An 11,017-nucleotide genomic window follows, 5' to 3' on the forward strand; every position below is an offset into this window, starting at 1 on the left:
CATACCCTGGTTTCTTGATGACATTTCCATGTGGCATGTGTCATTCGTCCCTTCTGTTCTGCTTGCTCCTCTGGGCTGAATCAGCTCTCTGTATCAGCTCAGAAGTGAGTAGGTTGAAGACACGGCGTCACCTCATTAACGCAACAAAGAAAATGCTGGGACATACCAGGCTTCTGACACACCTTCTTAGCTCTACGATTTGGAAAGATTGTCTTCCTCCAAGAGCCCTTTCTTCTGCCTCCAAGACCAGCCATGAAGCAGATGGGTTTCACCCAAGGGACTGCCAGGTCGAGGGAGTGAATCTAAGTGGTGGGTGCCCATCAGTAGGCTCTAAGTTAGGAGCCAGAACTTTCCCCAAGTTTACAATCTCTGCCTCTTACCGACATGGTCATCCTCAAACCTAACATTACACACAGAGCTGACTTATTCTGATTCAAGTGCTCTGTTTCTGTTTGGGGATCGTCTGTGTAATGATACGTTTCGTTAGAGAAAGGGTCACTTGTGGTTTAGCAGGGGAAGATCCTGATAGAAAATGTGGCCCTTAATCACAGTAATTTGCTTCTGAGAGAAGTCATGTGATTTCTGTCTAGTCTAGATCTTGGTTTATGGGTAGGGAAAGGAAGGGAACAAGGACCCGAAACTATAATAAGGCAAATGTCATACTTTACATTGGTGTGTGTGTGTGTGTGTGTGTGTGTGTGTTTCTAATCTTGCTTCAGGAGTCCTGATGGCTCTGTCTGGTAAGCACTGGACTGCTCACTGCAGGGTCAGTGGTTCAAACCTACCTTGGAAGAAGGTTGAGGCTTGTCTGCTCCCATAAAGATTTATAGCCATTCGGAGTTGTAATTGACTTAATGGCCGTGGATGGATGAGTATATCTCAGGTGTATTTGATGGTTTTGAAAGCATTTTCTGCCTGTGTTTAGTTGTCATTTTGCACCATCTGTTTAGCTGCAGGATCTTTTCACACCCTGGTTTTGAATAGCCCCTGACGGTTAACAAGCCACTTCTCATTTCATCTTCACACTAACTGTTGGGGGTAGAATTGTATTTGAGCTTGTTCTTTGAAAACAATAGGAATCAGCTTTGGCTGGCTGATGGCCAAGAGGACGTAGTGGTCAGACTGTGGAGGAGGCCCAAGAGCAGGCTCAGAAGCAGGTACCTCTGGAGTCCCAGCCACAGGAACTCCTGCGGGTACTGAAGTTGGAATGGGCAAGCGCAACTGTTCATAATGCAAATACCAGGAAGGCCCCAGAGGATGCTGGGCCAATGACCTGCTAAGGACATCTTGATTCTGAGTCCCCCAGTATCCTTTGCAATGGGGAGACATCATTGGAGACATGAACTCCTGTCCCTCCACCCCTGCAAAGAAACTGAATGCTAAACTCCTGACCAGAACCCAAAATCTTGGGCTCCCTTAGGCTTACGAGCCCTCATGGTGCAGTGGCCATGGGCTTTGCTGCCAACTGAAGGGTCGGGAGGCGGAACCTACCAGCCGTTCTACAGGAGAAAGATGTGGCAGTCTGCTTCCATAAAGATGGACACCCTGGAAACCCTATAGGGCAGTTCTACTCTGTCCTATAGGGTCACTATGAGTCTAATCAACTTGATGGCAGTGGTTGGTTGGTTGGTCTGTTAGTCAGTCAGTCACTGTACATATGAGAAGTCTGTAGCAGGGAAGCTGTTTGGAAGTGATGAGCAGATGAGGGAGACTGAGGGAGTGACCTGGGCGAGTTGTGTCAAAGGATCGATGCAGAAAAACAAGAAGGGAACGTACGCAGAAGTGAGAGCCACAAAACTCGAACAATGACAGGAATTTCGACCAAGGCAAGGTGGTGAGGGACCGAAAGGGAAACGATAATGCATCTTGGCAGAAAATTTGGAACCTGTGAGGAGAGGGGTATGATGGGGGCTTGGTGGTTGCTGTTTTGAAGTCCAAGGCCCCTGGAGAACCCTGGGGTGCAGTTTATGGAAAGAGATGCTAATTTGCATTCACTTTCCAATTCTGCTGCCCCTCCTAGGAGATACTAGACCAGAAATGGGTGCTTTCTCAACTGGGCTCGCAACCTTCCATTTCTGTTTTTCCTCCAACCCTCTTGAACAATGAAAGCATGATTCCGTACTCACGTGTGATTCTCTTCAGGCGAACACTGATCTCTCTGATGCCTTTTCTTTCTGCTTTTAAGATGGATGGACTTCAGGGGTGGGGAACCTTTTTGCTGCCAAGGGCCATTTGGATATTTAGAACATCATCCGGTCCACACAAAATTATCCCCTAAAAATTAGTCTGTTGTATTTGGGCAAGCTCTTTCATTAATCCACCTCTAATGTGATGGCTGGAACTGCTTCTCTTTGATGAGACGTGCCATGTTAGCTGGTCTTGATATGGGCTTTATATGACCCTCCCCATGACCCAATCCAGCAAGACTTTCGGGCTCTTGCTTGGCCTTCCTATGGCGTTTTACCCTGCCAGCCATCCCCAAGTGCCTCTTCTTCGGAAAGCCCTCCCTTAGCTTCCAAATGTTTGCAACCCTTCCTTGGTTCTTCATTCTCCCTCGCTGCTGCTTCTAAGTCACCTTTGCCAGTTCCTCTTGCCACATACAAGGCCATTATTGCTCTCAGGATGGGGTCTGACTTTCCGCATTCGCCAGCATAAGCTCAAACACACCCCTGGCTTGTTTCTACGTGAATCCACATCTCCAGCCTCATCCGTCTCCTGGGCTGATGTGCCGATGCGTTGACTGCCGCCCGGCACTGTGAACTCCAACCCCAGCAAACTCTGGATCTCACCTTGGCACCTGTTCTTCTGACCCTTCTATTCTTGGCCAATGTAACCTGCTTCCACCCCGTTGCCCGAGCCAGGAAGCCTCGGCTTGAGAAGCCACCTTTGGGTCCTCCCTTCCTGTCACTGTCGTGGCAGTTATTGGGTGCTTCCTTGTCAATTCCAACTCCAGTTCCATCACTCATAATTGTCTTGTCTGCCTCTGGTTTCACCATCCTCCTGCCCCACCCCATCTTTCACACTCTACCTAGACCGCTTCCTCAGCTCACACACCATCACAGCATGGCCTTTGAGTTACCTACGGGACTGGTTGTGCCATTTGTCAATCGCAGTCTTGTTCCTGCCTCTCCTCAGTCTTCTACCTTGAGCCCCAAGCTGTCACCTGCCAGTCCTCATCTCTTCTTGTTCTAAGATCCAACTCACTTGTCACTTCCCTCCGGTCGGGTTCGTTGTGCTCTTCACGGGGTATACTTAGCACTCACTCGCTGCCACCAAGTCATAGCGCCCCTAGTGGACAGAGTGAACTGCGCCTGTGGTTTCTAGGTTGTACGTCTTTACGAGAGTAGAAAGCCTGGTGGTTTTGAACTGCTGACCTTTTGGTTACCAGCCTAATGCATAACCACGACCCTACCAGGGCTCCTTGTACATACCATTAGACAACGCTGTTTTAATTCTGATGATCCCTGGTGGTGCAGGGGGCTGCTAACCACCAAGTCAGCAGTTCAAACTCATCAGCTGATCCACAGGAGAAAGATGAGACTCTCTGCTCCCATAAGGACGTACAGTCTTGGAATCCTGGGGAGTTCCATGCCCCCCTATAGAGTTAACTATTAATTTGAATTGAGCTGATGGCAGTGTGTCTTGCTTTCCTGTTTACTCCTAAGGTGAGCGCTGTAACAACATCGAGTCCGTTCTGACTCATAGTGACCCTCCATAGGGCGTCCAAGGCTATAAATCTTTATGGGATTTCTTTCTCCCTCATCTTTCTCCCATAGAGCAGCTGGTGGGTTTGAACCAACAACCTTGCAGTTAGCAGCCTGACCCCTGACAGCGCCCCCAGGGCTCCTGCTAAGGGCAGATGTCTCAATGGTCCCTGGCACAAGAAACGTTTGAATGATTCATGAGTGTGTTTTCCAAACCATTATTGTTCCGTGGGAACACACTCTTGTATTCCGTTTCTCTTTCCTCAGCTCTTTGATGTTGACGAGGATGGCTTCATCAGGGAGGACGAGTTCTCCACCATTCTGCAGGCTTCCCTGGGAGTGCCTGACCTGGATGTCTCCGGCCTCTTCAAGGAAATCGCCCAGGGGGATTCTATTTCCTATGGTGAGTGTATGAGTGCGCTTCCTGATTTAGCCTACAAGGAGGGCATCTGGATTATAAATGGACCTCATGAAAGGATATAGTTTTCCTCAACTATGAATAATCATGATAATGATGGTGATAGTAATAAGAGTAAGTAGAGGTAGAGTAGTAATAAGCCAAAAAAAAAAAGAAAGACAAACTCATTGTCATCCAGTGGATTCCTATCATGACCCTGTAGGACCGAAGTAAAGGGCCCTGTGGTTTCCTGGGGCTGTAAATCTTCACGGGAGCACACAGCCTCATCTTTCCCCCTGGAGTGCCTGGTGGGTTCAAACTGCTGACCTTGTAGTTAGCAACCCAATATGTAACCCACTGTGCCACCAGGCTTCTTTAGAACAGTAATAATATTAGCTACGTATTGAGTGCTTACTATAAGCTAGGCATTAGCTTACTTACTATAAACATACTATAGCTAGGCATTCTTCTGTATAGTCTATATATGTTAACTCATTTAATATACATTTTATACTTATATTTATAGTTATAATTAAATGCTTATTTATATATACATAAATGTTATTTGTCTATATAAATGTATTTATTTATGTATAGTATTTATATAGTGTTTATGTATCTATATCTAGATAGATAGAGAGATAGAAAGCCTATGTAATGAGTATTCTTAACTACTCATACTTTACTGAGCTACAAAGAGCTTAACTGACCTAACCCCACCCAGCTGGGGACTGGGAGCCTGGCCAAGGAGCCTGAATGGCTTCACAGCCTCTCTCGGTATTGTTCTTCTGAGTAAGTGGCCAGGGTTGCCTGAGCAAATTAATGAAGTTGGGTTGTCATCACAGTACGGGGAGATGGTCAGGGGCCCCGGCAGAATTAATAGTAGCTTCAGCAGTTACGGAGTGGTTCTTTGTGTAAGCTTTCCCGCTATCATTCCCTGTCATCTTGCTGGCAGGCCCTGTGAGGCAGGCACTAACTTTTAGGGTGGACAACTTTGTGGCTACGTGGCAGGTCCATCTTTCAATGGCTGGCCTCTCTCCTGGTGGCTTACGTGTGCACATCCAAACAAGTCCATGGAGCCGAGGGGTTCATTTCCATAGTTTTCCCAGTGCAGGTCGGGTACGAGTTGGGCTGTTAACTTCAAGGTCAGCAGTTCAAACCCACCAACCTGCTCCTTTGGAGAATGATGAGGCTGTCTATTTCCATCAGGATTTATAGTCTCGGAAACCCTGCACAGGTCCCTATGAGTCAGAATGGAGCTGCTGGTGGAGGGTTGGGTTTGGTGTCCTCCTCAGTGGAGGACAGTGGCCATGTCCCTCCTCAGCTTTGAAGTGGGTCTAGAAGGCAGATGGCCTGCCATGCCCCTCCTGACCACTCAGGCTGCAGAGGGATTCCTCTGGAATGGCCTTAAAAATTTTTGTTCTTTTCTTTTTCAATGGTACTCCAATTGCATCAGCTCGTTAACGTCCCTGGGAGAGGGAAATGTTTTCCTTTGCTCTCTGCTTTTCATTATTGCCATTTTGGCAACCCTTATTAGTCTGGTTTAGGGAATTCGATGCCTAGGGCATTTACTTCGTTGAGGGTTTGTTGTTGCTTTTTTACATAAGAAATTATGAAACGAAGATGCATGCACGGAGACAAAACTGAGGAGTATGTAAAGAGCTTCAAATCTAAGCATTTGGTTTGCTGAAAGCTGGAGGTTTCTGCGGGATCCCTGGCCCCATGGCACAGGGCTGCAGGGAGTGACTGTCTTTGTTTTGGATGCCACTGCCCTCTCGGCCGGCCGAGGCCCAGGCAGGCCCTGGATCTTTTGAAGGGGCACAAGTCTTGAAGTGAAAACTTCATTTCAGTCGTTAATTCTCATGCAGATGAACCCGAGTGTTGAAAGCTAGGAAGAAATAATTAGTTCATCTGATTGATGAAGGTATGAAGTGGCCTTTTGAAGCACAGTCATGTTGCAATTGCTAAGAATTTGATTTAGGCTGAACCCAGTGACTTCCTCACCACTGGGGTGGGGGTGCGAGGTAAGCTCACTCTGCCAGTGGCTGTTGAGCTGATCCTGAGTCATGTTGAGTGACCCCAGGTGTTCAGAGTAGACCAGCGCTCCACAGAGCTCTCAAGGCTGGGACCTTTCAGCAGGCAATCAACAGACCTTTCTTCCAAGCCCCTCTAGTTGGGCTTGAACCGCCAACCTGTCCGTTAGTAGTCGATTGCTTAACCGTCTGCACCGCTCAGTAACTCCTCACCACTGAGGCCTAATTTTTGTCTTCATGTCCCACATATACCACACGCATGAAGGGGAGCGGAGGTTATGGGAGGATCAGCAGAAATCCAAGGTTAGCAAAGGGACGATCGGGGTCAAATCCTCTGACGTTGGCGTCAAGGACCAGGCTCAACCAAAGCTAAGGCTTCCTTGGCTCCACACAGTCATAAGAAAACAGAGAAACTTCCAACTGGAGGGCAATATTGTGTCTTGAACTTTCTTCTTGCCCCAAATGACCGACCTCCAGAGCACTGAGTAAGACATACCTGCAGAGCATGATGGAGTGGTATCAGGTCTAGCCACCACTCAGGGCAAGAGATGGAGCTTTTTCTGAGCCCCAGACACCCCTTGCACCCTTCCCAACCTCTCTTTCTCCTCCTGTCTTCAGGGAGGGAGCCCTTTCCTCATGTGGAAAGTTGCCTTGAAGCTTTTCTTTAGAATATACGCCAAGAAGCTGTAGCCTTCAGTGGCCAGTCTGGCTTTGCTTCAGTGTCTGAGCGCTGTAGGGATGGGATGGTACCGCACTGGCCCTTTTGTGCCTGGCTCTCTTCCTTTCTGTGGCATTGTGGTTCATCCACCTTGCTGCGGCGTGACGATGCATTTATTTCTCCAGTTGTATAGCACGATGTTGCTAATATGCCCCCGTTTATCTGGCCATTGCTGCTGTGGCTGATACATGTGGGGGGATTCCATGATGGATAACGATGCTGCGATGATGACCACTCAGTAGTCAAGTGCAAGCAACTCCCCTCAGGATCGTGGAGCCCGGTATGCCCCCTGCCTTGAGTTCTGTGCCTAGGGGCAAACCGTGCCCACCGTCAGCTTAACTGGACCCAGGAAAACTGCTTTCCAACGTGCTTTTACAATGGGTAGCTTCTCACCAGCAGGGGCTGTGTGTTGAGTAAGAATTTTGTGGTACAGCCACAGGCCACGTATGTTCTCTCAGGCAATATCCAACTGCATATATGTGTCTGATCCCAATCCCTGGAAAGCTTGTTATATTAAAAGCTTGAGGTACATAACAAAGGTTTGTAATAACAAGCGGGCCTACTCTGGGATATGTGTCAACACACTATTATTATGACTGTATTGTTATGTTACAAACGTGTCGGTATATCTGGGAGTGTTTCTGTACTGCTTTAGATGCATAGAATCGTGTACTGTATACTAAGACAAACATTTGACTACCTGATGTTAGATATGAATCATACTTAGCTGTTCCAATTTACGGACAGATATCACTTAAAGACAGGCTCATTCATAATTTGGGGACTGTCTGTGTATAATGAATATAGAGAATGGGCTTTGATGGCCCAGTGGTCTGCTCACTGCAAGGTCCCTGGTTCAAACCCACCAGCTGCTTCTCAGGAGAAAGATGAGGCTATCCATTCTCATGGAATTTAGTCTCAGAATCCCTAAGGAGCAGTTCTACTCTGTCCTGTGGTCACCAGGAGTCAGAATTGACTCAATGGCAGTGGGCTTGGGTTTGTTTGTTTGAAGATGGCAGAACGGCAAGTCACATAACATCCTATTTCACAGATGTTTTGTGGACATTCAGTGATGAATGATCGCACTCGTGAATCCGCTTCATGCCAAAAGATGATTCACCCCAATTTATCTTATTGTGTTTTTCCCTCTTTTTTTTCCCCCAGAGGAATTTAAAAGTTTTGCCCTAAGGCATCCGGAATATGCTAAACTATTTACCACATACTTAGACCTCCAGACCTGCCATGTGTTTTCCTTACCGGAGGAAGTCCAAGCAGCTCCCTTACTTGCCAGCAATAAAGTCAGTCCTGAGAACCATGAAGAAAGCACCTCGGGCAAAAAAGATGACTGAAGGCGGCTATTTCCAAAGAGGAGCCCGCACTGGCTTCCGCTTGAGGTTGGAGACCCGTCCGTTGACTTTTAAATGTACTTGGTGCATACAGAGGATGCTCGGGATGGAGATGTGTTCAAAGGGAAAATTATGCAGTTTCTTATTAGAATTGTTCTTAATTGCATATGGACATTAGCATCATTTTCTTTTGTATCAGATTGTGCTGTGTGTTTACTGATTAGTTTGCTTGGTGGCAAATAGCAAGTTTTCTTGAATTTTGCAACTGAATCTGCACATCCCGAGGAATGCAGTGGCCTTCCATAGTAACATCAACTCAACACATTTTCAAAGGATGAGGGGCCTTCAAAAATTTCGTGGAAAAGTTCCATGCTATTTTAATTCCCCTTTTTCCAGGAACCGTGTGAAGGCCCCACCCTCCCCCTTATAAACACCTTTAATCTACCTTCCTCTAAAGGAAAAAATAAAGGTAATATTCTCTTATCTCTAATCCATTTCCATTAGGAGAATAAGAATGGAGAGTCTGAGAAGCATAGCAGGATTTTGTACCTTGAATTTCTTACATCCATTTTCCCCCTATTCGTGTTTCAGTCTCTGAGCTCCCCATGTATGGGTGGGCTGGAAGAGGGGGCTCCAGCCACCAGAGGACACTCCTTCTGAGCTCAGATTCTCCTGAGTGTGCATCTGTATGGAAGATTTCTTTTGCAGTCCCCATTGCAAGGAAGTCATATCCTTTTACATGATCGAGGTTTAGAGAAGGGTTTTAGAACTCCGTCTTAAAGACGGCTACTTTGCCAAAGGCTAAGTGGGAATTGCCTTATTGGAGGCCTAATGAGCATTGATGGCCTAATGAGAATAATGAATTGCGTGCCACAGAGTCCAATTTAATTTGAATTGGATGGTTCAGCATGACGAGAGCTTGTCCAATAAATGAATCAGATTTGCTCTGTTTATATATTAGTCAGATGAAGATTGTTTGCCATAAGTGAGGGTTTTATTTAAGTGTTGCCTCGAATTGTATTGATGTAATGCTGAGATACTTCGAAGAGAACACACAAAAGATTCCACTGCCTCCCTCACCCAAGGCCAGAGACTCCCAAAGCCTCAGAGCACCCATGTTACCGCCCAACAGGGATCTTCAGAATGGCATTTTCCTTCAAAGTTAAGCAATCATCTATTTCAAGTGCCATTTTTATTGGGTCCTATGTATGTAGCTTGTCGATGGTATACTGTGTAACCTCTATTTTTGAGATTTTGAATGGTTCATTACTATAAGGCACAAAATAGTTTGTGTTCTGCAGTTATCTCTGGACCTAGAGCTCTTTGCTTTGGCTGTGGTTCTGAACGGGTGGGCGAGTCTCCCCAGCCTAGTTCATGCTTATGTCCGCTATCATTCAAGTGGGGGCAAGCTCCCAGGAGAGGTGTTGGAGGTGACGCTTGGTCGAGGATCATGATGCCAAGCTAGCTTTCATAGCTATGACAAGAGCTTAAAATATCTGTGGAAATTAAGCATCAAAATCCTAAAGCTATTTAGACAACATATTAAATGAGCCAAAAATAATAGTTTAAATAATGAGCAAGATTTGTCCTTATAATAGTATTTGTCATCTGCCATTAAATGTATGTCATACTCGGGTACCATGATGTATTTTTATCACAGAAAAACCATCTATTATTTTCACAGTCATGAAAGACTGGCATTATTAATTAAAGGCTTTTTATGTGGCTCTTGCAAATGTTCCCATGATTTTGTTTTAAAATACTGTTTTATGCTGTTTAATTCCACTAGTCTGGCAATGTAATATTCCTGTTTTATTAGTATGTTACTGAATAAACAAGCTTCCTACATAAAATCATTTTGGCCTTTAAAAAATTCTAGTGTTGTCATTTTGTCTCAAATGTAATATACCTTTTTAATACCATGGTTGAATGTAAGTTTGCATATTTATGAATGTGATTAATCATTTTTATTTGCATTTAATCTTTGCGAAATGTCAGAAAGTTTAACTCTAATGAAAAACTTGAATTTTACGCAAAGTGGCAAGAGTTGCCTTCTGTCTGGTTGGTTTGTGATCATGACACACGTCCTGAGCCTCAGTTTGACTACAGACCAGAACTCTGCTTTTCTGCCGTGTCAACAAAGATTTCTTTCAAAGGCTTTTCTCCTCTCAGGACTTAAAGTAAGAAATTAAATTTCATTAAATCAATGCCATTACTTTATGATTATTTATATTCACTGGAAAAGAAATGGGGTACTCTTTGAAATGAGAAATACTAGATTCTAAGACTTCTAAATCATAAAGGTTTTTATCAAAACAGCTGTATTGAAGGACAAAGGTATGATAGATACTTACAGACTATTGCTTACATCAGGTATATTTACTCTTTCTCTGCCACTCAATGTATCCTTTCCCCTCCTCACTTTCTCGAGCATAGTTGGGTGCAACCAGGCAAAGATCCCTCAGACATCAGTTACTCACACATGGTCACCCAGGGGCTTGCCTTTTGTAAGTATTTGATTAGGAATAACTGATGAGCATAGTTCGCTTAGCTTTACTGCCACAATCTGCCATGAGAAACCCCCAGATCTAATTCAGGAAATTCATCCATACTTTCATTCTTCTAGAACCATTCTCAAAATTCAAGTATGGTCAGTCAGGGTCCTCCAGAGGAAAAGAACCAAAAGGATGATTTGGGAGGTGGCAGGAGGGTAGAGACTGCCTGTTCTAGAAGATGCTGGGAGTAGGTTGTCTTAGGCTAGATTGTCTAAAAAGCAAAACCTGTAAAGGTGTGTGTGTGTGTGTGTGTGTGTGTGTGTG

General features: G+C 45.4%; 1 protein-coding gene across 1 annotated transcript in view; it reads left to right on the plus strand.

Moving 5' to 3' along the window:
- Positions 1–10,066, plus strand: part of LPCAT2 (lysophosphatidylcholine acyltransferase 2) — a 91,605-nt gene extending 81,539 nt beyond the window's left edge. The window contains exons 13-14 of the mRNA XM_004704664.2: positions 3,972–4,107; positions 8,017–10,066. Of these exons, the coding sequence (XP_004704721.1) occupies positions 3,972–4,107; positions 8,017–8,201 (321 nt within the window). The 3' untranslated portion in view covers positions 8,202–10,066. The remainder of the gene's footprint in view (positions 1–3,971; positions 4,108–8,016) is intronic.
- Positions 10,067–11,017: the final 951 nt, after the last annotated feature.

This window comes from Echinops telfairi, unplaced genomic scaffold (genome assembly GCF_000313985.2).
Source record: "Echinops telfairi isolate 266 unplaced genomic scaffold, ASM31398v2 ScPeMD7_2291;HRSCAF=2852, whole genome shotgun sequence".
Classification (NCBI taxonomy): Eukaryota; Metazoa; Chordata; class Mammalia; order Afrosoricida; family Tenrecidae; genus Echinops; species Echinops telfairi.